Source organism: Neovison vison, chromosome 11 (assembly GCF_020171115.1).
Source record: "Neovison vison isolate M4711 chromosome 11, ASM_NN_V1, whole genome shotgun sequence".
In the NCBI taxonomy this organism is placed as follows: domain Eukaryota; kingdom Metazoa; phylum Chordata; class Mammalia; order Carnivora; family Mustelidae; genus Neogale; species Neogale vison.
In genome coordinates, this window is record NC_058101.1 from 12,173,735 (window position 1) to 12,200,215 (window position 26,481).

The window sequence follows — 26,481 nt, forward strand, 5'->3', positions numbered from 1 at the left end:
CCATTTGTTTTATATTTCAAATAGATATAAAGAAAACATCTTAGACTAGTTACTCTTTGATATGTTTACCTCATTGAGTTATAAGAGTTAAAATTCCTAAAAGCATTCAGAATACAACTTTTTCTAAAGCAGTAAATGATGGCAATTATTTGCAAAAGCAATTTGAGTAAAAAATCTAGAATGTAGGTGATTAAGAGACATCAGAAAACTATTCTAAGAACTTGTTCAGCTATGAGATTATAATTTCTGAAAATATCTTTAAAAATTGGTTTTATAGTATTTTTGACTTGGTTGTTGATGTATGTCCAAAAAACTACTTAATCAGAAAGACAACTTATTAAATATCCATTTTTTAAAGAACTTATACCAAGCAACGTCTTCAGTAGGAAATCTTGCCCAACTACAGATTTTCTGAGGCCTTGGGTGGACAGAATTGTGATATGGGGCAGGTGTCTACAAAGTTTTAGAGATCAGAGAGGGAGAAGTCATGGGGCAAAGGTTGAGATATTAAAGTGCAAGTTAAATGTTAACAGGACATATCATTTCCATGTTTTGCTGAGATAGCTATGAGGTCTCAGGCCAAAACCTCACTTCCTTCAGGGAGCTTTTGTTGTTTCTTTTCCAGGAAATGGAAACCACAGGCAGAAGCATGGACAGAGGAGGCAGCTGCTCACCTTTCTGCTAAAGGAAAGAAAGAGTCGACCTGTGTTTTTACTTGCTTCTTCATTTACTTGGGGTAAGAGGAGGGAAGGTCTTTGAATCAAGCCCTTTAACATTATGATGAACAAGAGCAGGATTACGCTCCTTGCGTGTTTGTGAGTCAGACTGTGTGTGTGTTGGCCTCGTTCCTAGGAAAGCATCTGTTTTATCCTCCCTTTCTGCCCAGAAAGGGAGTGTGTGTGTTGGGGTGGGAGAGGAGTGTGGGGGTTGTGGTTAAATGGGAAGAAGAGCAGACATCAGTTAGGAAGTTTTCTTATTTCCTTCTCTGGGGGCAAGAGAAGGCCAGAGTGATATACAAAAACCACAGCTGTCAAACTGGGATTTTCTCTTTGGCACCTAAAAAAGTGAACACTGCTCTAACACCCAAGATTGCAACTTTTGGTGCTGAGTCATTCACACTCTATCGTTCTGTAAAATCACTTTTACTAACAATGAGAAAGAAAAAAGAAAGGATACATACCCCCACACACAGCCCCAAGAACCTTGTCTTGCCTAACCAGAAAACAGCCCTTCTTGAGGAAGAATATAATATATATTTGATTGGTAGCAGTTATATATGAGAATTTACTTCTGTGCTCATTTTGGTTTCAGTAGAGTTTAGCCAATAAGCGACAAGTAAGTGGAAGAATTTGAACTTGTTTACCTTTCAGATACAGAAGTTCATGATCTCATCACTGTACTATGTTCTCATTGAAGGCTGATTACTTGGACTTTGGGCCAAATTAGCAATTAGAGATAAAAATAATTATGAGATTAATTACACGCTAGTATTTACTAAACACAATTGTCTAAGTAAAATTAATCTACTTCCTGTATTTAGGACAAAAAATTTCTATTAATATATCATCTAACTATGGTTATTAACATAAATCTAAAAGCCTTTCATTCATCAAGACATTTAACAAGTCCATTCTAAAGGTCGGGATTAGTGCTAGTGTATAGCACCAGCAAGTACAGTTGTGTATGTTGTGCACTCTACAATTCCAAGTCATTCATATTGCATTTCTCAACCTGGTGTCCCTAAGTACAACCTTGAAAGACAATTAGTTTATGAAGAGTATACTCTTCATACTCTAAAACCTGGAGTTGAACTCCAGGTTTTGCTATCATCAAAGAACTTTGAATGGTATTAGACAAGTGGATGCCCTTGCTTTTGAAGACATCTAAAGAAAGAAGATTCAGATTCTGTCAACACACTTTTGGATATTTCCACTTAATTCGCAATGTCAATAATTTTTATTTCTTGTAGATATTTCTTATCCAATAATGGCCTTCACTGCTATCATTCTTCTTGCTCATTAAAGATGACTAAGGTATACAGGGATGTCAATATTCAGATGAGGGACTTCTCCAGTTCTGAAGAGGGAAGTGAGGAGAAAGCATTTTGGTGACACATGTCAGTGTAACCTGCCTTCAGAGAGGGAAGTAGATTCACCTCCATCCTAATATCTGCCTTCTCAGGTGGATGACTATGATGACACAAGGAATTTCAAGGAAGTGACTCTTACAATTATTTCTATCATGGAAGGAAAACAATGGCTCTATGCCCAAGAATTTACAGGGAAGCAAAAATTTCCCAAAAGATTGGCTTCTCCTTTTGATTCACGCATTTGTAAGAGGGGTAATTGAGAAAAATATACGTGTAGAAACCACTGGTATAAAAACAAGGAAATTGAAGAACATAGATAGATATTAGAATATTAAACTGTACTCATATCAGGAAAATAAAAACAAAAGTGGTCAAAATTTAAAAGGAAACTAGGAAAAACAACATAATCTGAGCTAAGGATCACAAAAATAGCATTTCTAGTTTTTTTTTTTTAAGATTTTATTTATTTCACAGAGAGAGAGAGAGCGAGATCACAAGTAGGCAGGCAGAGAGAGAGGGGGAAGCAGGCTCCACGCTGAGCAGAGAGCCCGATGCGGGGCTTGATCCCAGGACTCCAAGATCATGACTTGAACTGAAGGCAGAGGCTTAACCCACTGAGCCACCCAGGCACCCCAGCATTTCCAGTTCTAACATTGCCTCTCACTTCTCATTTTTGAGGTTGCTCCTTCAAAAATTTAGGACACCTAGATGGCTCAGTCAGTTTAGCATCTGCTTTGGGCCCAAGTTATAACCTCAGGGTCCTGGATCTAAACCTGTGACACCTGGGGGGCTTCCTGCTCAGCAGGGATAATAAAATCTTCAAAAAAATTTAAAAATTAAAAATTTATGACATTTATTCAGTATTACTAGGTTCACAATTGGAGAATATTATTTTTTAAAATATGCAGTAAAGAACACCATCCACTGCAGTCATTATAAGCATGTGTGGCTACAACTTAGAGACTCTTTTCCATAAACAAACAAACAAATAAATAATTTTTTGAAAAAGGTTTTTTTCCTTACCAATGGTGATATAAAAAGCAAGCATGAATTCAACATTTCTTTGTAATTGCTTTGCATATGCAATTTTTAAAAGCATGACGTATTCTTTGTCTTCAAGGAACTTACCTTCTTATAATATATGTAATAAAAACTGCAATATATTAATAAACACTAAGGTATTATGCAAAGGTAAATTGCATGCCACAATTCCTCAAGAAAAGAAATAGAATTAAAATGACAAGTTTGGGAAATATTTGTTCTATTTATGGAAGAAAAATGATTACTGTCCCTAAAATGTAAAGAGATCTTAAAATGATTAGAACATATATATTTTAGTAGAAAAATGGGAAAAAATGTATAAGTTTGCCTACCCCCTTAAAAACAACTTTAAATCAGGATAGCCTAAAAAAAAAGTCAACTATGATATAAGTAACGAAATGCCAACTAAAACAATGAGATGACTGACGATTTTTGCCTAAAAGATTATATAATTCTATAAAGTTTTGCCACTTTAAATGTTGGTCATTAAGATAGATAAAAGGTGCATTGGTATTCCGCCAATGAGTATTTAAATTAGTATGAATTTTACAAAGTACCTACTTTGATTAACAATTCTGCCTCTAGGGATGCCTGGGTGGCTCAGTGGGCACCTTTTGGCTTCTTCTGGAAGCCTCTGAAGCTTCTTCCAGAAGCTCTGCCTTCAGGTCATGATCTCAGGGTACTGGGATCCCACACTGGGATCTCAGGGTACTGGGAAATCTCTGCTCAGCAGGGAGCCTTGCTTCCCCCTCCATCCTCTGCCTGCCTCTCTGCCTACTTGTGATCTTTCTCTCTCTCTCTGCCAAATAAATAAATAAAATCTTAAAAACAAACAAACAAACAAAAATTCTGTTTCCAAAAATGGTTCTGAGGAAATAATTTTTCTTAATAGTAAAACTCAGGGTGCCTAGATGGCTCAGTCAGTTAAGAAACTCACTCTTGATTTCAGCTCAGGTCATGATCTCAGGGTCCTGAGATGGAGACCTGTGTCTCTCTTATAAAAAAAAAAATTAAATTCAGCTTAATCTGTTATGTATAAAATAATTTCATTTCTGGGGGGCAATTTAAAGACTATTCTAAAATCCTTAGGTTTTTAGAATAGTCTTTAAATACCCCAATATTAATAGTGATTGTTTCTGTAGGTGAAATTTAGAACAAAGTTAAGACCATATTTTCTGTATCTTCTAGAATTCTTTTGCAATATGCAAATATTATTTCCATTAATAGAAAAAAGCAAATATTATACAATGTTAAGTGCCTCTCAAATTTTTTTCTTTCCACCTGCCTTAAACGAATTTCTTAATATTTATAACACCTTATAGAATTTACTTATTTACTTATTTACTTATTTTATTGGGCAGTGGCAGTGAAAGAATCTAAACTCAAACACTTCTGTTTAAAATGGTTGATGTGCACACAGGACCAATTTCAAGGAAAAAGGAATACATTCATTGTGAATCTTTTCACAAACCTTTCTCTTTTTTTTTTTAAGATTTTATTTATTTATTTGACAGAGAAAGATTACAAGTAGGCAGAGAGGCAGGCAGAGAGAGAGAGGAGGAAGCAGGCTCCCTGCTGAGCAGAGAGCCCGATGCGGGACTCGATCCCAGGACCCTGGGATCACAACCCGAGCCAGAGGCAGCGGCTTAACCCACTGAGCCACCCAGGCGCCCTTCACAAACCTTTCTTAATCTCTCTACCATCTCTATTACTTAAGCCCACATGACTTGGATGTCATTAAGTTGTTTTCTGAAGCCGATTTGTTACCCAGTATTTGTAGCACCCTAGGCAAATGATTTATTTTATTCTATATTTAATCTGAAACTTCTCCTAGCTTCCACAGTTTTCTTCCAAATGAGTAATTTGATTTGTTTTGCATTACTTTTTCCCATACAAAATAACCAAACAAAAAAATTTAGATTTGTATTGTAGCAGGTGATTGAGATTTTATTCTTTAAAAAATAAATAATAAATAAAAGTTCAATAAACATGCTTTGTAAAGACAAATTAATGTACTGTTCTTTGTTGGAACATTATTTTTGTGTGTAGAAACAAAACCAAACGACTGAGAATTCAACCCAAATACAGAAACCTTACCAGATGAACATCAGTGCCATACAGTGTCAATGGTTTTGTCATTATAGAGCAACCATGAGAAGTAGGACATGCAATGGATATTGTTGCCGAGTACATGTGTTTGGTTTTTTTTTTTTTTAAAGATTTATTTATTTATCTTGTTTGACAGAGAGAGATCACAAGTAGGCAGAGAGGCAGGCAAAGAGAGAGGGGGAAGCAGGCTCCCTGCTGAGCAGAGAGCCCGATGCGGGACTTGATCCCAGGCCCCTGAGATCAAGATCTGAGCCGAAGGCAGAGACTCAACCCACTGAGCCACCCAGGCACCCTGTGCATGTGGTTTTGATGAAAGCTCCCACTCAGAGTCTGGTTTCTCTACAAAACCTCATTACATCAGGCGAATGTACACACACACTTATTAGTTTGTACACTTTTAATGAAAACAAACATACAAACAAGAATAACAAAAGCCTAATTATTATATGGAAAGTTTCTTTACCAGTACTCTTTTCTTCTCATGTATTTGACACAACAGACTAAGGTAATTGACACACCTTTCTCTTTGCTGTGCCGACAGCATGGTCCATGTCTACAGCACATAACATCGTCATTCCCTTATAAACCTAGGATGTGTAAACTCACAAGATAATTCTAATGTGGACTTCAAGTAATACTTAAGCAACTTCTAATTTTTTCTTTTAGAATTTGTTTTTTCTTGTATTGATGCTAAGCCTGAATTATCTTAAAATTACAAAAATTCAGGTGATTTTTTTCCCTTTACTTCATATGATTGGATTTTATATGCTGCCGATAGTATGATTATATTAGGTATTATTTAGAAACTTCTGACAGGACAGATGCCAAGGTTATAACTCATTTGTATCTCTGTAATAATAAATGCTGAATTTTTAACAAGCATGTTAATAATAATAAAGTTTTTTGGAAAGATGCCATTGCCAGGATTGATTCTAAGCATGTTGTTTATACTAACTCATTTAATAATCAGAAGAACTACATAGAGAAATTAGAACCTTTGTGCATTGCTAGTGGAAATGTAAAATGGTACAGATATTACTGCAAATAGTCTGGTGGCTCCTCAAAAACTTTTAAATATTTATCACCATATGATCCAGCAATTCTATATATATCTGAAAGAATTGAAAACAGAATTTCAAAGAAAAATTTGCACCCCATATTTATTGTAACATTATTCGTAACAAGCAAAAGACAAAAGCAGACCAAGTGTTCGTCGATGGATAACTCAATAAGCAAAGTGGGATTTGTACATATAATGGAATATTATTCAGCTTTAATAAGGAAGAGAGTTCTGACACATGCTACAACATAAATGAACTTTGAGCACATTGTACAAAGTAATTTAAGTCAATCACAAGAAAACAAGTATTGTTTGATTCCACTCACATGAAATACCTAAAGTAGTCAAATTCATAGAAACAGAATGAAGAGTCGTCCAGAGGTTTGGGGAAGGGGAATTGGAGAACTATATTTTTATGGGTATGGTTTCAGTATTGTAAGATAAAAAATGTTCTAGACATTGGCTACATTGGAATGTGAATATACTTAGTACTACTGAACTGCACCTTTAAAAATGATAAGGGGTGTCTCAGTGGCTCAGTCGTTTTGGTGTCAGAATCTTGGATTTGGCTCAGATCATGATTTCAGGGTCATGAGATCAAGCCCCGGGCATGAAGCCTGCTTGAGACTCTCTCTTGCTCTCCCTCTGCCCCTCCTCTCTTTCTCATTCTCTCTCTCATAAATAAATAAATAAATACAGTTAAGAGAGTAAACTTTATGTGATATGTATTTTTCCATAATTAAAGCTAAATAAGATGGCATTCTCCATCCCAATGGGACAATGGAAGCGCAGAGAGTGGTTGAGAACTGTGGCCTTATTCATAAAGCTGTGGATTACCGAGCTGGAGATTTAAAGCGCAGGGAGTCTGGTTCCGTAGACCACCCTCTTGGTCGTCCTACGGCTTTCAATGTACCTGATGTTGTTTTCCATAGCTTCACTAAGAGCAGCTGCTATACCGTAATCATCTCTTTCACTGAGAAGTTTATTTAAGAAATGAAGGTATAATTCCTATAATTCCTGAGGTATGATTCCACAGTTCTCTAAATTTTGCCTGATTCCAGGCAGTCTTGATGTCCATTATTATCTTGCCTATGTAATTGTTTTTTAACAGCAATAATTCATTTTCAGTCATGGATCTATATACCTAATTGAAAATACAATAACATGAGATTTGGTGTTGGTGGCCCACTGCTGCAAACGGAAGAACTGTGTTGATCCTGTGTTTTTGGAACGTGTCATTTGATTGCATGAAGCCTGGCAGGAAGGGCAGGTGATCTGAGGGAGTCATTGGATTTATGGGCTTTATGTGTCATCAAAAGGAAACAAAAAAATCCAGCCTTAGTTTGCAGAATCATAAAATCATACAAAAAATGGACGAACTAGCTCAGAGACTATCTCGGAAAAATTAGCAATTCTGAATCCCCAAAGAGAGCCAGCCTAGCATTACTAGGCTCAATCTTGATGTTGTCCAGATTTGTGTACCGACACCCCATGCACATAAACATTTCTCTCCCTGTTCTCTCACACACTCCTACCCTCCACACAAACCAAAAATGAAACAACACCAGCTCTCAAAGAAAACTGGGAATCTGCTGGCAACATATTTTAAAGACATAAACACATTTTTAAAATCTCCTTAAATATCTGTAAGTAAAATGGAGGGTCTTAAAGGACGTGCTAGTTTCCTTCTGGGTTTTTTTTTATTTCCCAGTTCTGCATAGGTATAAGCTCCACAGCAAGACCTTGGTGGCTTTAGCTGTATCTGTCTTGTTAAGGGCCCTTACCTAAAGGGTTGATTACAGCAACTAGACCATGAGAGAATCTCACAGGGAGGCTCGGATAACAGGGGTTAGAGAACAGGAGCATATTTCTGGGGCAAAATTTCTTCCCCTCCATACACAAGCTTCTTGTTTCATCCTTCTTCGTGTATATGGGACTCAGCATACAAAAAAAAAAAAAAAAATTACTGAGAGATTGTAGAAATGATTAAAGTGTCAGAAACCATCAGTTCTACCCTGTTTCTGCTTGCTGAAATTGTTTAGTATTATCTTTAGTAAATATTTGTATATATTTCCCCTTTCCAGGACATTGGATACTCAGGTTTCTTCCACGTGAACACACACAAACACGCTCACACACCCAGTGACTTTTCATCACAGTCAAAATTGTTAGAAGACATCCTTATCAACTGCAGAGAAGCAGCCGGCTTCCGTACATGGATGCTTCAGATACTTCCCCTATGCATCTCAGACTCTCTGCAACCCCGAGGAAACCGTCAAATCCAGGCGCTCTGAGTGTGCTTACTTGGGGCCACCACCCTGATCCATTTCCTTCTCAGGGCTTCCTGGCTCCGCCAGCTGTTGAAACAGCAGTACGTGCCTCTATGCGTGTGCATGTGTGTCTAGCTCTACCTTTTTATATCTTAACTGTCTGTAAAGTCACTGATTACTACTCTCAAATCAAATCCTGGACTGACTTTTCTCCTGGTGACAGAAGTGAGCCTCCCCAGTCTCCCCTGGCCCTGCTTTCCAGGGACTCCCACCAGCTCCCGGGGTTCTTGCCAGCACCAGCACCACTGGCTGAAAACGAAAACTGAAAAAGGAGACTGAAGGGTGAGGTAGATTTTGCTTTTTAAAATCTCTTTTATTGAAGTTTTTGTCTGGCATCTGCAGGACATTTGGGCTTCTCGAGTGATTTCAGTTTTGAACACAAGCTTACGATTTAAATGCTTTTGCCTAATTCCAATTTTCCCACAGGAAACTCAGTATTGTTTATGCTGTGCACAATCTATCGGGCTTTCCGTGATCACTTTCATTTTCCTAGGTTCAGCTGACTTTTCTGAAGCATATCAGGACTGGGGGTCTTCTTATGAAACTATAAGGCTCATAAAGGAATAAAACTGGACTTCATTAGAGTGAAAAAAATGGAAGAAATATTCTTTTCTCGGAGTGCCTGGGTGGCTCAGTCATTAAGGGTCTGCCTTCGGCTCAGGTCAAGATCCCAGAGTCCTGGGATAGAGCCTCACATCATGGGGCTCCGTGCTCTGGGGGGAGCCTGCTTCTCCCTCTCCTGCTTGTGTTCCCTCTCTTGATTGTCTCTCTCGGTCAAATAAACAAATAAAATCTTTTAAAAGATATTCTTTTCTCATGAAAAGTACCATTCTGTTTTATTTTTTTACTTATTTTTATTTTAAAAAATTTTTAAAGATTCTGTTTATTTATTGGAGAGACAGGGAGAGAAAGGGAAAGAGAGAGATAGAAGGCATGCATAAGCAGGGCCGGGGCAGAGGGAGAAACAGACTCCCCACAGAGCAGAGAGCTAGATAGGGGCCTAGATCCCAGGACTCTGGGTTCATGACCTGAGCCGAAGGCAGACCCTTAAGTGCCTGAGCCAGCCAGGTATCCCAACCATTTGGTTTTAATGCCAGGTATCTCCTTTAGTTTTTCCTAAGAGGGGTGTTTTCATTTTTTTCTCTCTCTCTCTTTCTTTCTTTCTTTCTTCTTCTTTTTTTTAACCATTGATCTTTTTAGAAGCCAATTCTAGACATTATAATTTTCAGCCTATCACTCAACTAGGAAGACCTGTGGTGTCATGTAGTCTATCATATATAACCACATAAAACTCTCAGTTTGGGGTAGGATTCAAAAGATATATATAAACTAATATTTATAATTTTAAGTGTCCCTCATAAACCATCTTGCAAGGTTTCTGGCTCAGTGACATTAGTTATGTCTGCATCTGTCTCCCCATGTAATTCTGAACTCATCATCTATGGGTCAGGACAAGTGCACATCAGGACTACTGCTTCTAGATTCCTGAATTGGTTACACCCACTTCCCAGATGTGACTAGGATGTATTCAGAATCAGCTGCCTTATTTTCATCGTGTTACTCATATCCATGCTTCTCTGACAACATTTTTGCAGCATGAAAAGCTTGAGGTTTTTGTTCAAGGAAGTTTGCTTTGTCAAAGTAAAATTTCCTTACAAATTGTGAACACCCTAATTTGATAAGAGAAAATCCCAGACACTTTGACTCTGGCGCAATCCCACACATGGTAGATTTGCCCTATGACCAAGTGGCTCAGAGCTGGGAAACTGGTCTATTTCTAGTTGCCACACACTTGTGTGCCTTTGAGCAGACTCTGAACTTGTTCCTTAATCTTATCCACAAGGTGAAAGTAAGACTTATCATCAGAGTGGGTAGCCCAGTCAATACAACTTATTTTCTAGAAGACATTAATTCATTTTGATAAATCATTTATATATACCCTACATTGTTAAAGAGTAGATGAAAAGTGGTTTATTAAGTCATGCTTTCCACTTTTCTTGAGCATGGCAATTACTTGGGGACTTTGTTAAAATGTAAATTCTGATTCTAGATTGGGGCCTGAGATGTTGCCTTTCTAACAAGCTCTCAAGTAATTCCAATAGTACATGGTGATTGTACATGAACTGTATTTGAATAGCAATTGTGAACTGATTATATAAATATAAAGCAAGAGTACAAATAAGTCAAAATTAATAAAGAAATGAAAAAGGATGAGTGAAGACATGAATGGACCCAGGAATGATATTATAAATATATAAAATAACGTTAACTATCCACTAAATGGGGAACAAATCTGTCCACATGATTTATAGCAGACAGTATAAAAATGGAAACTGTGTGCTCTGTATTTATTTGCTTTCCCCTAATAATCTGTATGTAGAGTAAGAGCTGTTTAGTGCAATTATATCACTACTGAATTTTTTATCCTGGAGCCAAAGAAGAAAAAGAGAGCCTCATTTATTTTCTTCAATTAATTCAGAATATAAAAGCATTCAAATGATATTTGGGATCAATATTTATGTTTATATAATCTGGGAAGAAACAGTTAAAAAATTAGTAGAACAAAACGTTTCAAGGAAAATTGTTTCATTTATTGTATATAACTCAATCTAATATCCAAATATACTATGCTGACTTCTGCTGTCCCTCATCCATACATCAGAGTGGGTAGCGCGCACACACACACACACACACACACACACACATATATATCCAAGCTGGGAGGTAACACTGTCCCCAAGATCTTAGAAGATTCTGAGTGGGATATGCAGGTTCAATCATTCACTCATTCAGTTCATCCAACATCTACTTTATTAGAAGTACAGAGCTTACAGACTCAGTTTCACTTCTTTCCACCTCCTGCTTCTGCTGGGTTCCTGACCGACCACATTATTTGTTTCCTTCCTGAGGCTGCTGAAATATTCCATAGTAACTCATGCTGGAGAATTTCTTTTACTAGACTCTGCCCTTGCGCTAGCAAGGAACGGCTAAGGCAACGAGACATTCACCGCAAAACAGAAGATAATTAAGAAGCATACAGAAGGCAAACATTTAATATGGAATATTTAATATAATTTTCCTAAAATGTCCTGGCCACTCAGCTTTCATCAGCATCTCACTTCAGAAACTTGCCTGCTCTAAATTTATGTGTGTCTTCCTGCACAGAGCCTCCGCTATTCCATCAATGTGTTCTTCTTCAAGCCTCTGAAGGACCCAGCTCATTTACTTTATGAGGAGTAAAAAGGATGCAATATTTCAACTATTTTTACTGTTTTTCTAGCATGAGATGCTTTATGTTTAAAGAAACCTGTGGTTTGGGACACCTGGGTGGCTCAGTGGGTTAAGCCTCTGCCTTCAGCTCAGGTCATGATCTCGGGGTCCTGGGATCGAGCCTGCATTGGGCTCTTTGCTTGGCCAGGAGCCTGCCTCCCCCTCTATCTCTGCCTGCTGCTCTGCCTACTTGTGATCTCTCTCTCTGTGTCAAGTAAATAAATAAAATATTAAAAAAAAAAAAAAAAAGAAACCCATGGTTTAATAACAACTTTTACTGAGGAAACAAAAAGACACACATTTTTGTGTGCATTCCTATTAATTATAAGATATAAAACTGTGCTCTACAATGCATATCTTACAATGTAAAATGAAATCTTTGTCCAAATTTCTCTCTTCTTCTAGAATGTTTTTTAGAGAATGTGTAGAAGAGTTACCTCTAAAATACCAGGCTGTTGTATCAACAAGATTTTCCTAATCAAAAACATTCCTCTTTCTATACAAACTAATTTTAGGGATAACAGTTTAAGCAGCACCTAGTTTTTCAATTAGTGATTTTGTTTGTAGCTCCCATTATACAAGTAAATATTGAAAGCTTAATAAGTACAATCACTGTTTAAAATACCTTCAAGGAATTTTGAAATCACCAAATTACTTACAAAATATTTATGTGATAAAACCTCTGGGTGGCAATCTTTGAAGTCCAGTTATACTTATTTTACTAGCAGTAATGAGAGTTCATCTAAGATATTATCTAATTCAAATTGTTATTAACTCAAACTCTATTCATATGTAGTATATATTACGTATTATTGTTTACTGACAGATTCTCAGAAATAAATGGAACAGTAGATTATGAAGAATGCTTTAACTTCTACATTTTACATTTCTTCCTGTTTCTAGGATGTTGACAATCTATGTGTGTTGAGAGGAGGGTTGTAAAATGAGAAATAGTAGTAAAAGCAAAGTCTCAATTACAAAGTTCAGTAGAGATGAAGTGGAAAAAATAAACAATGAGTCATTCTCCATGATGGTCAATTTTTTATGTGTCAAGTTTATTGGGCCACAGGGAGCCCAGGTATTTGGCCAAACATTATTCTAGGTCTGTGAGGGTATTTCTGGAAGAGATTAACATTTAAATTGGCAGACTGAATAAAGCAAATTGCCCTTTCTAATGTGAATAGGTTTTATCCAATCAGTTGAAAGCCTGAATAGAATAAAAAGGCTGACCTTCCTGGGAATGGGGGAGAATTCATCTTGTCTGACTTTGAGCTGAGACATCAGTTTTTTTCTGCTTTCACATTCAAACTGAACCATTGGTTGTTCTTGGGTCTTCAACTTGCTGACTTTCAGATTAGAACAAAACCATTAGCAGTCGGAGGATTCCAGTTTGCCATCTACACATCTGGGGAATTTTCAGCCTTCATAATTACATAAGCCAATTCTTTTTTTTTTTTTCAAAGATTTTATTTATTTATTTGACAGAGAGAAATCACAAGTAGACTGAGAGGCAGGCAGAGAGAGAGGGAGGGAAGCAGGCTCCCTGCTGAGCAGAGAGCCCGATGTGGGACTCGATCCCAGGACCCTGAGATCATGACCTGAGCCGAAGGCAGTGGCTTAACCCACTGAGCCACCCAGGTGCCATAATAAGCCAATTCTTTATAATAAATTTTCTCTCTTTCTCTCTCTCTCCATATACATACATATGTATACATATATGCATGTACATACATAATATGTAATATTGTTTCTGTTTCTCTAGAGAATAGAGAATAATAATAGAGCTTCCTCCCATGACTCAAAAATTTTGGAAGACATAGCAATGAGATTCTAATTCAGAATTAGTATTATTAGTATGATTATGATTAGAATAATTGTTAAAGAGTTTGCAAAGCAATTTTTATATATATACATATGTACATTACATAATGTATATTATTATATATATGTATGTACATTATATGTGTATATGTGTATGTGTGTGTGTGTATAAAGGAATTTATTATATCTTTATTATACCTGGTTTATGTGGTTGAAGATCCAACGGGAGAAGTTGGCAAGTTGGGGATCCTGCACGGCTGATGATTTAGTTCTAGTCTGAGACTGAAGGTCTAAGAACCAAGAGATTTGATGTTTTAGTTTGAAAGCTGTCAGGTACAAGACTTAGGAAAAGTCCATGTTTTAGTTCCATTGGGAAGACAGGAAATAGGCTGATGTCACAATTCAAAGACCATCAGGAAAGAAGCATTCTCTCTTATTTGGGAGAGGATCAGCCTTTTGTTCTATTCAGGCCTTCAATTTTAAGAAGGGCAATCTGATTTACTCAATATACCAATTTGAATATTAATGTTTTCCAAAAACACCCTCACAGAAATACTCAGAATAATACCTAAGCAAATGTATATGGGCATCTCATGGTGCAGTGAAATTGATCCATAAAATTAACCATCATAGTTTCTAAGCAAGATCGAATAACAGGAACTAGATTCACCTTTTGCATGAAGCAACTAAATGAAAGATAGTGGATAGGAAACAAACAAACAAACAAAAATTGAGCCATATGATTTCCCCAGATTATTGCCTTGAAGGAATTCCCAGGCCACACTTCGAGGAGACAAGACAAGGCATCCAATAAAAAATAATCAGGCATGCAAAGAGGCAGAAAAAAAAATAATTAAAAAAATGTATTCAGTTGAGAAAGCAACCTAGAACTAACACGATGATGGAATTATTAAATAAAGGACTTAAGACAGGAATTATAACTGTATTCAATATGCATGAAAAGTTGAGAACAAAAATATAATCGTTTCCAAAATGATAATCCTGAGAGGGAAACTAGGTCTAAGGTAAACATGCAGTGGGTGGGGTTAACACATTGAGGAAGAATAGGTTAGTAGTGAACATGAAGACACAATGATAGATGTTATTCAAAATGAAACACAAAGAGAGAAAAGGATTTTTTAAAAGGACTAGAGCATCAGTGAGCTCTGAATAACTATATGTGGCCTGGGGTCCAGAAGGAAAGAGAGACAGAAAAATCATTTGAAGACATGACTTTAAAGCCACAATTCCAAGAAGCTCAGTAAATCTGAAACATGCACACACACACACACACACACACACAAACACACCCCCCCCTTGTGAAAATGACCACACTAATGCAGATGATAATTCTATTGGCAAAAACCAGTGATCTTAGTCATGGGAATATAAGGCCCAGCATAGGGAATATAGTCAGTGATATTATAATAATGTTGTATACTAACAGATAGCAGCTACACCTGTGGAGAGCAGAGCTAAGTGTAGAGAAGTTGAATCACTATGTTGTACACCTATGTTGAAATAATGTAACATTGTGTGACAACTACACTCAAGTAAAAAAAAAAAAAAAAGAAAAAGAAAATCTTAGAAGCAGGGAAAACAAATGTGTTATATGATGAAGTTCTAGAATATAGGTGAGGTTCGGTGGGGTGAGGTTTGGAGCTGATGACCAAGAAAGAATTCCTGAGACATCTTTGGTGCAAATGGTGGTTTATTAAAGCAGGGGGACAGGACCTGTGGTTAGGAGGAGCTGCTGCCCCGGGTTGTGAGGGGTGGCTGGTTATATCCCCTGGGGGTGGGGGAAGTAAGGAAAAGGGAGGTTTCAATAGAACTTTCACAGGCTAAAGAGGACCTACAAAGATACTGGATATCAGAGACCTTGACATTAGGAAGGTCATTTTGCCCTCTAGCAAGGTATTAACATTAGGATGGGAGGGAGATTCCTAAAGAATGTCACATATGGGGCGCCTGGGTGGCTCAGTGGGTTAAGCCGCTGCCTTCGGGGCTCGAGGTCACGATCTCAGGGTCCTGGGATTGAGTCCCGCATCGGGCTCTCTGCTCAGCGGGGAGCCTGCTTCCTCCTCTCTCTCTCTCTGCCTGCCTCTCTGCCTACTTGTGATCTCTCTCTGTCAAATAAATAAATAAAAAATCTTTAAAAAAAAAAAAAAAAAGAATGTCACATATGTCCCACCCAGGAGTGGTGGTGGGGGGAGGTCGCAAGTGTCAGCCTTTTGCTTTGTCCTCAGCCAGCCTTCTGTTCCCTCATCACTCTGTATAGAAGAAAAAAGGTAACAAAGACAATGGATTTCCAAAAAGGAAAAATGAAGTACAACGGAAGTGGAATGATGAATGGTAGTTTATTTTGCCTTAAGTCCAGATAATTCTTAGCATATTTCTGTAAAATCTGATTTTCAATTCTAAGATGTGCAGTTTCATTTCTGTAAAAAAAGTTCCAGTAAAGACCTTTGTGCTCCTTGTCACTGAGCCAGTTGCTGCTCTTGTAATCTACAACTTTATACCCACAAAATGCCCTTTGTATTTAGATCTCTGCATGCTGAGTGTTAAAGGCCAATTTCACTTGCATTGAGTAACAGTGTCTTAAGAACAGCCTTAGTTATTCTGTTTCTGATTTTGATCTTCTTTATTTTCCCATGATTGGACTGTCAGAAAACATTCTATTAAGTATTTGTACAACCTGGTACCAAAATGATTTCCCCAAAAGATGTCCTCAGAAAAAATCTGAAGGTGATTCATGGCTATCCCATGACCTGTGCTTTTGCAAACAACTGGGAAAGGATTGAACAGTTCCACAGCAGGCCGGAAGACATCGTGATAGCCACTTACCCCAAATCAGGTGAGTTTTGTGGCCTGACAGAGGCATATCTGGCTTCAGTCTTTGTTTCCTTTCTACAAAATCATTTTCATCCTAAATAAAATTAATATTCCTATCAGCCAGTCTAGTCATATACTTTTGAGTATATTTAAAATGAGCATTTGGGACACAGAAAGGGAAATTGCAGAATTAAGTTTCTAATAGAATGTATTAAGATGGCAGACTACCTGTAGGGACTCCCCTCTCCCCCTCATTCAAGTGATGGTTTCTAAAAATTGTTGCCTTTCACCGCAGGTACCACTTGGGTTAGTGAAATTGTGGACATGGTTCTAAATAATGGAGATGTTGAAAAATGTAAGAGGGATTTTATAACAGTTAAAGTGCCAATGTTGGAAATGGCCGTTCCTGGACTAAGAACTTCAGGTAATTTTAAACTACTAGGGAATTATAATTTTATAATATTATTATTTTTAAATTTTTTATTTTTTTAAAATTCAAAGCCAAATTTTCTTTTTAATTTAAATTCAGTTAGCCAACATATACTACATCAATATTTCTCGTTTTAGTGTTCAATGTTTCATTAGTTGCTTATAACACCCAGTGCTCATCACATCAGGTGTCCTCCTTAATGCCCATCATTCAATTATCCCATCCCCCCACATACCCCACCTCCAGAAACGCTGTTTTCTTTCCCTGAGTCAAGAGCCTCTCCTGGTTTCTTCCCTCTCTGATTTCTTCCCATTCAGTTTTCTCTCCCTTCCCCTATCATCCTCTGTGCTGTATCTTATATTCTACATATGAATGAAACCATAGGATAATTGTCTTTCTCTGATTGACTTATTTTGTATAAGTGATGAAGTTCTAGAACACAGGTGAGGTTCAGTGGGGTGAGGTCTGGAACCGATGACCAAGAAAGAATTCTTGAGACATCTTTGGTGCAGAATTCTTGAGACATCTTTGGTGCAAAATGGTGGTTTATTAAAGCACAGGGACAGGACCCGTGGGCAGGAAGAGCTGCAGCTGCCCCGGGTTGTGAGGGATGGCAGGTTATGTACCCTGTGATTGGGGGAAGGTCAGGGAAAGGGAGGTTTCCATGGAGGTTTCATATGCTAAAGAGGGCCTACAAGGTGCCAAATACGGAGGTCTCTAGGATTGATCAATGTTATCTTTTGGCAAGCCATTAACATCAAGATAGTTGGGAGATTTCCTGTCTTGCAAGATTGTGATCTCTGCAGGTTAACTATTTGTTTCTCTCGTTTATGGCGGTCAGGGGTACCTGAGGACATATTACCGAGGGGAGCAGGTGGAGAGGGGGTGCAAGGTGCCAGCTTTTGCTTTGTCCTCAGCCAGCCTCCTGCTCCCTCATCATAAGTACAGAGTGTTAGCTGATTGCACCCCTGGAGCTCCTGATTGACTTATTTCACTTAGCATAATACCCTCTAGTTCTGTCCATATCGATGTAAATGGTAAGTATTCATCCTCTCTATGACTGAGTAATATTCCTTTGTATATATTAACTAGATCTTTATCCATTCATCTGTTCAAAGACATCTTAGCTCCTTCCACAGTTTGGCTATTGTGGACATTACTGCTATGAACACAGGGGTGCCCTTTTTTCACTACATCTGTATCTTTGGGGTAAATACCCAGTAGTGTAATTGCTGGGTGGTAGAGTAGTTCTATTTTTAACTTCTTGAGGAACCTCCAGAGTGGCTGTTCCAGCTTGCATTTCCACCAACAGCATAAGAGGGTTCCCCTTTCTCCACATCCTCTCCAACATTTGTTTTCCATATCTTGTTAATTCTTATTGGTGTAAGGTGGTATCACAATGAGGCTTTGATTTGTATTTCCCTGATGACAAGTGATGTTGAGCATTTTTTCAAGTGTCTATTGGCCATTTGGATGTCTTCTTTGGGGAAGTATCTGTTCATGTCTTCTGCCTGTTTCTTGACTGGATTATTTGTTTTTCAGGTGTTGAGTTTGAGAAGTTCTTTATAGATCTTGGATTCTAGACCTTCCTCTGTTGTATCATTTGCAAATATCTTCTCCCATTCCATAGGTTGCCTTTTAGTTCTGTTGTCTATTTCTTTTGCCATTCAGAAGTGTTTTATTTTGATGGAGTCCCAATAGTTCATTTTTGCTTTTGTTTCCCTTGCCTTTAGACACATGTCTCGTAAGAAGCTACTTGGCTGAGGCCACAGAGGTTGCTGCCTATGTTCTCCTCTAGGATTTTGATGGATTCCTGTCTCATATTTAGGTCTTTCATCTATTTTGAGTTTATCTTTGTGTATGGTGTAAGAGAATGGTCCAATTTTATTCTGCATGTCACTGCCCAATTTTCCCAGCACCATTTATTGAAGAGACTATCTTTTTTCCATTGGATATTCTTTCCTGTTCTGTTGAAGATTAGTTGACTATAGAGTTGAGGGTCCATTTCTGGGTTCCCTATTCTATTCCTTTGACCTATGTGTCTGTTTTTGTACTAATACCAAGCTGTCTTAATGATCACAGCTTTGTAATATAGCTTGAAGTCAGGCATTGTGATTCCACCAGCTTTGGTTTTCTTTTTCAATATTCCTTTGGCTATTTGTATTCCTATGATCTCTTCTGGTTCTATATAAATTTTAGGTTTGTTTCAGCTCTGTGAAAAATGTTGATGGTATTTTGATAAGGATTGCATTGAAGATTGTTCTGGGCAACATAAATATTTTCACGATATTTATTCTTCCAATCCACAAGCGTGGAATGTTTTTCCATTTCTTTTTTCTTCCTCAACTTCTTTCATAAGTGTTCTATAGTTTCTAGAGTACAGATCCTTTACCTCTTTAGTTAGTTTTATTCCTAGGTATCTTATGATTTTTGGTGCAATTATAAATGGGATTGATTCCTTAATTTTTCTTTCTTCAGTCACATTGTTGGTGTATAGAAATGGAACTGATTTCTGTGCATTGATTTTGTACCCTGCCACATTGCTGAATTCCATATGGGTTCTAGAAATTTTGGGCTGGAGTTGTTTGGGTTTTCCATATAGAGTATTATGAAATCTGTGAAGAGTGAGGTTTGACTTCTTTGCAAATTTGAATGTCTTTTATTTCTTTTTATTGTCTGATCACTGAGGCTAGCGATTCTAGTACTATGTTGAACAAAAGTGGTGAGAGTGGGCATCCCTGTCATGTTCCTGACCTTAAGGGAAAAACTCTCAGTTTTCCCTCATTGAGAATGATATTCATTGTGGGTTTTTCATAGATGGCTAATATGACACTGAGATATATTCCCTTTATTCCTATATTCTGAAGAGTTTTAATCAAAAAAGGACGTCTTTTCTGCATTATTTGAGAGGATCATATGGTTCTTAGCTTTTCTTTTATTAACAATTAATGTGATCTAGCGTGTTAATTGATTTGTGAATGTTGAACCACCCTTGAAATCCAGTAATAAATTCTACTGGTCATGATGAATATTCTTTTTAATGTACTGTTGGATTCTACTGGCTAGTATCTTGGTGAGAATTTTGGCATCCATGTTCATCAGAAATATTGGTCTGTAATTCTCTTTTTTGATGGGCTCTTTGCCTGGTTTGGGAATCAAGGCAATACTAGCCTCATAGATTAAGATTGGAACTTTTCCTTTCATTTCTATTTTTGAGATAGCCTCAGGAGAAATAGGTATTATTTCTACTTTAAATGTTTGATATAATTCCCCCGAGAAGCCATCTGGCCCTGGACTCTTGTTTTTTGGGAAGTTTTTGATTATTGCTCTAATTTCCTTGTTGTTTATTACTCTGTTTTACTCAAAATATGCTCCTAAAATTGTCTGTATTTTCTTGGTGTAGGTCTTGATCTCTCCCCTTTCATTCATGATTTTATTAATTTGGATCCTTTCTCTTTTCTTTTGGGTAAGTCTGGCCAGAGGTTTATTGATCTTATTAATTCTTTCAAAAAAAAAAAAAAAACACCTTCTAGTTTCTTTGATCTGTTCTACTATTCTTCTGGTTTCTATTTTGTTGGATTTCTGCTCTAATCTTTATTATTTCTCTTCTGCTGGGTTTAGGTTTTATTTGCTGCTCTCTCTCCAGGTCCTTTAGGTGTAAGGTTAGCTTGTGTATTTGGGGTTTTTCTAATTTTTTGAGAAAGACTTGTATTGCCATGTACTTTCCTCTTAGGATTGCCTTTGCTGTATCCCAGAGGTTTTGAACTGATGTATTTTCATCCCCATTAGTTTCCATGAATTTTTTAACTTCTCATTTAATTTCCTGGGTGACCCATTCATTCTTTAGGAGGATGCTCTTTAAGATTCAAGAGGAAATTCCAAATTTCCTCTTGTGATTGAGTTCAAATTTCAAAGCATCATGTTCTGAAAATATGCAGGGAATAATCTCAGTCTTTTGGTATCAGTTGGGACCTGATTTGTGACCCATTATGTGATCTATTCTTGAGAAAGTTCCATGTGCACTGGAGAAGAATGAGTATTCTGTTGTTTTAGGATGGAATGTTCTATATATCTCTGTGAAGTCCGTCTGGTCCAGTGTGTCATTCAAAGACCTTGTTTCTTTATTGATCTTTTGTTTAGATGATCTATCTTTTGCTGTGAGTGGGGTGTTGAAGTCCCTTACTATTAATGTATTATTTTCAATGTGTATCTTTACTTTGGTTATTAATTGGCTTATATAATTGGTTCCTCCCATGTAAGGGACATAAATATTTACAATTGTTAGTTTTAGATCTTTGTGTTGGACAGACCCTTTAAATGTGATATAGTGTCCCTCTACCTCTCTTACTACAGTCTTTGGTTTAAAATCTAATTTGTCTGATATGAGGATTGCTACCCCAACTTTCTTTTAAGATCCATGAGTGTGGTAAATGGTTCTCCATCCCCTCACTTTCAGTCTGGAAGTGTATTTAGGTCTAAAATGAGTCTCTTGTACACAGCGTATGGATGGATCTTTTTTTTTTTAAAATCCAACCTGATACCCTGTCTTTTGATCATAACATACATCCTAGACAAATCCAAAATGGTTGGAAACCACAACAGAAAAACAAATAAAACCCAAACCAAAACAAACAAACAAAAAAAAGAGCATGGGGAAATAGACTATAATCTCATAGGGTGGGCAAAGCCAGGTGATCTACATTTTCCTGATTGAATTTTGTTTGGTGTGTTAGAAGACACTACATCTTAAAGTTACAAAGAAAGCAGAACTTGTGTGTGTGTGTATGTATAAAATTGAATAGAATGAAGAAAGACTAAAATTAAGCATATATCTATAAAATGTAGGTGTGAAAAATAAAAGTCAAAAAGCGACTTAGAAACTAAGTTGGTAAAATAAGAATCCAGTTGAAATGGGAAAATGATTAAAAAAAAAAAGAAAGGGATAAATTTAGACTGAAAGATAAACAAATAGTGAGAAAACACCAAGAGCTTAATATACTATTTTCCCTTGACACTGGAGTTTTACAGTCTTGTGGGATCCACAAACTTGTCCACCTATTCTTCCAGTTTGTCTTCTGGGGGAGGGCCCTGCTATGCTGTTTTTCAGGTGTCAGGTTGCCCAGGCAGAGTTGCCTACCCCTTACCAGGGGTTTGGGCTCAGTGTAAGCTGGTCCTTTGTGTCACTTTTGTTCCCCTGGAGGCTCTCTGCACCTCTATAGAAGATCAGAGTAAAAATGGCCCTACCCAGATCTCTGACTCAGAGCTGAAAGATCGCATTCCCACTTCTTCAATAAACCCTCTGGGACAAATAGTTTTCATTTTTGCTTGTGCCAAACTCCACAGACTCTTGTGGTAGGATCCTACTGTAATCGCCCCTGGGGGAGTCCCAGGGACTCCTTTTGGGGCTACTGTCCTTTGGAACTGTGAGTTGTTGTGGATCATGCATGTACCCTGCTCTGCTGCTTCCAGGACACGGCTGGGTGTCACCCTACTGTTCTTTCTGGGGCCCCCACAACCCTGAGAGCTGTTGCCCAGTAGTGGGCACAGCCATTTCACCCCTCCCAGGGAATGGTAAATGGCTTATGAGTTCCAATCCTTTTCAGGGTGCTCAGGCAGAAAGTGGTTACCTGATTGTCCCCCCTTGGGGCTTATGGTGACCTGAGCTGAAAATCCCTTCTTGGGCTTGCTGACTATAACCAGTTTCCCCTCCAATGCTTGGGAACCTGCTGGTTCAGGCACCCCTGTTTGTTCTGTCTCCTAGAATCCTGAGACCACAGTGACCTACCTAGAATTCTGCCCTTTTCATCTCCCGAGCCTCTTTCAGAAAGGATGTCTCACTGGAGTAGATTTCTAGGAGTTCTGATTTTGCCCTCCAGTGTTATCATCACTTTCTTATAGCCAACTTACAGAGACTCCTCCTCCCCTCCATTTATCTTCCAATATCTCCCCACAGATTTCATCACTCCATACCTTGCACCATGCAAAAAGCAGTTGCTTTTCTGCTTATAGAGTTTGAGATATATTTTCTTACATCTCAGGCTGAATTCATGGGTGTTCAGAATGATATGACAGATATCCAACTAAATTCAAGGGACCAGATGAAACAAGGTCTCCTACTCTTCTGCTATCTTGTCTTTTCCCTATAATATTATTTATATAGCATATTAATTATTGTATTTATTACTTACATTCAAAGATAATGGAGTCAATTTGGTAATATAAAGTGGAAGTTTGTAAGCAATACAATCACCGAGATGTATAGAGAAACTGTAGTTTAATTCATTGTATATCCAGGTATGATGACCTAAGATGAAAGAGTTTTGTTGTAGAAAATAAATAAAAATTTGGTTAATAACTTAAAAAAAGTTCCTATCTTTTACTAACTTTTGTTGTATAGAATGTGGTAGATTAGATTAATAAATTTCTAATTTGGAGCATCGCTGTAGTTAAATAAGTAAGGAAGTACCAACAACTCTCAAACATAAATTTATTATTAATACAATTTATATTTCATTCCATAAATATTTATTGAGTGCTTCCAAATCTTGCACTGTGGTATAGGTTACATATAAAATGATTAGTAAATTCAATGCCCTACGCCCAAGGAGTTTATAGTAATATTGTGCCACTAAATAAGTAAATAAACCAATAATATCTGATTATTGGGCTCACGTATCCAAAGAATAGGGAACAACAAATTGTTTACTTTAGATTGGATATGTAAGGATATCGACTCTGAATTGAGATGTAGATTCAAGCACATAGTTGGAGAAGACATATTTCATGAAGGTGAGCATTAGGTATATAGGTCTAGAAGCAGAAACGACCTTGGTGTAGTCTAGGACCAAACAAAAACGAAAAGGGAAAAGTGAGATTTAAAAACAAACAAAAAACAAAAAACAACAGCAACGACAAAAACCAAACAAACTGGAGACTAGACAGGGACAGATCATGTAGGGCTTATAGTTTTTAAGAACTACTCAGTGATCTAAGAGAAAATTAAGTGTATGGTGCCCTATAGGCAAGTGAGAAGAATTCAAGAAGTGAGTCCTGGCCTTCAAATCCTGCTGGAAACTGGGATAGGAAGATGGAAGTATGGTGATGAATGTTTTTATCAGTTTAAAGAGTAGAATCCAAATTCCCTACCCTACCAGAGCTCGTTACTTCCATAGGCAGAGAAGAACCAATTGAGAGGGTGTCATTCCTTCTATGTAGTTGCCTGAAGTCAGTGCAAATGATGAATCTTGGAGCTAAAATAATTATTCTGGGACAAGCAGACAAAGTGAGTGCAAGAATAAGACTCCAGAGTCATAAAAAAGTAAGGAAATGAGAATTTGATAGAATCAAAGTAGTATCACCAGAGAGTAAGTGAGTTTCAGCAGGTAAAAGAGGGTAAATTGTCACTCAGATTCACTCTGGAAATTAAATATGAATGTGTATTATATCATTTCATATCCCTAACATTCATATTTATGCAGTAAAGTGTTCATTAAAGACCTTACATGGCAAAACAATTACAACCTAGAGTCCGAGGAAGCTTTCAATGAAGTTGAGGGAGTGAAGGGGTACAAAAGATAAGGGGAAAACTTCATTGAAAAAAATGTAAAAGTTCATGTCATGGTCATTGAGGAATATTGGGTTGTGGAAGATGATGATTGCTCATTTCTATATGCTAGATGAAGTGACTCTAGTTGCCAGATTAGTAGTTGCATAATAAAATATTTGGTGGAATTTTATAGGTATGTAATTAATATTTCCAGATAGAACTCAAGATACTCAATTAAATTTGAATTTCAGATAAATAACTATTTTATTTAACCCAAGTACATCCCAAATATTGCATGGAAGATATTCACACTAAAATGTATCTGTTACCCGAAATTCAAATTTAACTAGCATCCTTGACCTTTATTTCCTAAATTAGTCAACTCTATCCACATTAAAATTAAGAGATTCTTCCTAATACAACTGCATGCTAATACAACTATGTGCTATGCATTGTTCTCTACAGAACATCCAAGATGAGCTACATCCTGGCTCTTGTGGAATCTCCTTTCTAAGTGCTGGCGGTGGGGTGGGGAAGAAGCATGGGAACTGATAACAAATAAATAAACAAGTAAATAGACTGTAACAAAAGTAAACATTATATAGAACATTTATTTATTTATTTATTTTAAAAAGATTTTATTTATTTAGAGAGAAACACAGGGAGAGGGAACACATCAGGGGTAGTGGGAGAGAGAGAAGCAGGCCTCCCACTGAGCAGGGAGCCCAAAGCGGGGCTCTATCCCAGGACACTAGGATCATGACCTGAGCTGAAGGCAGACTCAACAACTGAGCCACCTAGAGGCCCCTAGAACATTTTCAAAGGGTATTTTAATAGAGATTGAGTGGCTTTTTAGCATATGTAATAACTTTCTGTAAACAAATGGAGCATAAGATTATTTCGAATGAGTGAGTCAGATGCAATTTTGAGCAGGTGTGCCTTTGTATGCAAAAGGTGGGGAGATATGTAAGGTTAACAGGTAATCTAGAGCTGAGACTGGATATAAGTCATATTGAGGAGATAAAGTATTGGATTCTAAGATTTATTGGATCCGAAATCTGAAAGAGATATTAAGTGTTGATGTATGTCAACACTTAATGTGTTGTGATGTATGATGTCATATAGAATATGACATCATTAAAAGATATATCTGGGATGTGATAAAGCCCACTGAGTACATTAAAAGAATAGTTAAGTTAAAAGGGTTTGCTCCATTTACAACAATGTGGTTGGAACTAGAGGGTATTATGCTGAGCAAAATAAGTCAATCAGAGAAAGATAATTATCATATGATCTCTCTGGTATGAGGAAGTTGAGAAGGAGAGTGGAGGGTTTGGGGGTAGGGAAGGAAAAAATGAAACAGATGGGATCTGGAGGAAGACTCTTAATCTTACAAAACAAACTGAATGTTGCTGGGGAAGGCGGGGTATGGAGAGGGTGGTAGGTTATGACAGTTGGGGATGGTACGTGATATGGTGAGTCCTGTGAAGTGTGTAAGTCTGATGATTTGCAGACCTATACCCCTGGGGCAAATAATGCACTATATGTTAATAAAAATAATTAAAAAAAAAAAAAGGTTGGCTCCACTATTCCTAGTCTATGTCAGGAATTCTGAATGTACCTCCATCCCAAAAGTGCCTCCTTTTGGATCTTTTCTGAGATCCAGGCCCCTGGGAACATCCTGTGTTTGACTAGACAAAATAAGTGGATATTTTCTGTCTCAGGGAAGTTGACATACCCCTTATCCAATGACTTGATTTGGAACCAAATTCTGTCACATATTAGTTGTTTGCCTTGGTGAGTTCAGCTAACACCTAAATGATACAGAATATTTTCATTTTGCACGTATGTACATATGACTCATAGAGGAAATAATGAGAAAAGGCAGGTGTAACAGCAATGCTCTACAGACATAACACCGTCTCTACCGTAAGAGCAAGTGCAAAACAATAG

General features: G+C 37.4%; 1 protein-coding gene across 3 annotated transcripts in view; it reads left to right on the forward strand.

Annotated features, from left to right (window-relative positions):
- The first annotated feature begins 614 nt into the window (after positions 1-614).
- The window catches only part of SULT1B1 (sulfotransferase family 1B member 1), a 39,141-nt gene continuing 13,274 nt past the window's right edge, over positions 615-26,481 (forward strand). Inside the window, exons 1-3 of one of the 3 annotated variants that reach the window (XM_044268095.1) lie at positions 615-736; positions 16,388-16,574; positions 16,848-16,976. In XM_044268095.1, coding sequence (XP_044124030.1) covers positions 16,427-16,574; positions 16,848-16,976 — 277 coding nt within the window. In that variant the 5' untranslated portion in view covers positions 615-736; positions 16,388-16,426. Of the gene's footprint in view, positions 737-8,667; positions 8,917-16,387; positions 16,575-16,847; positions 16,977-26,481 lie in introns of those variants that run through there. The other 2 variants (XM_044268094.1, XM_044268093.1) reach the window with 2 other exon arrangements.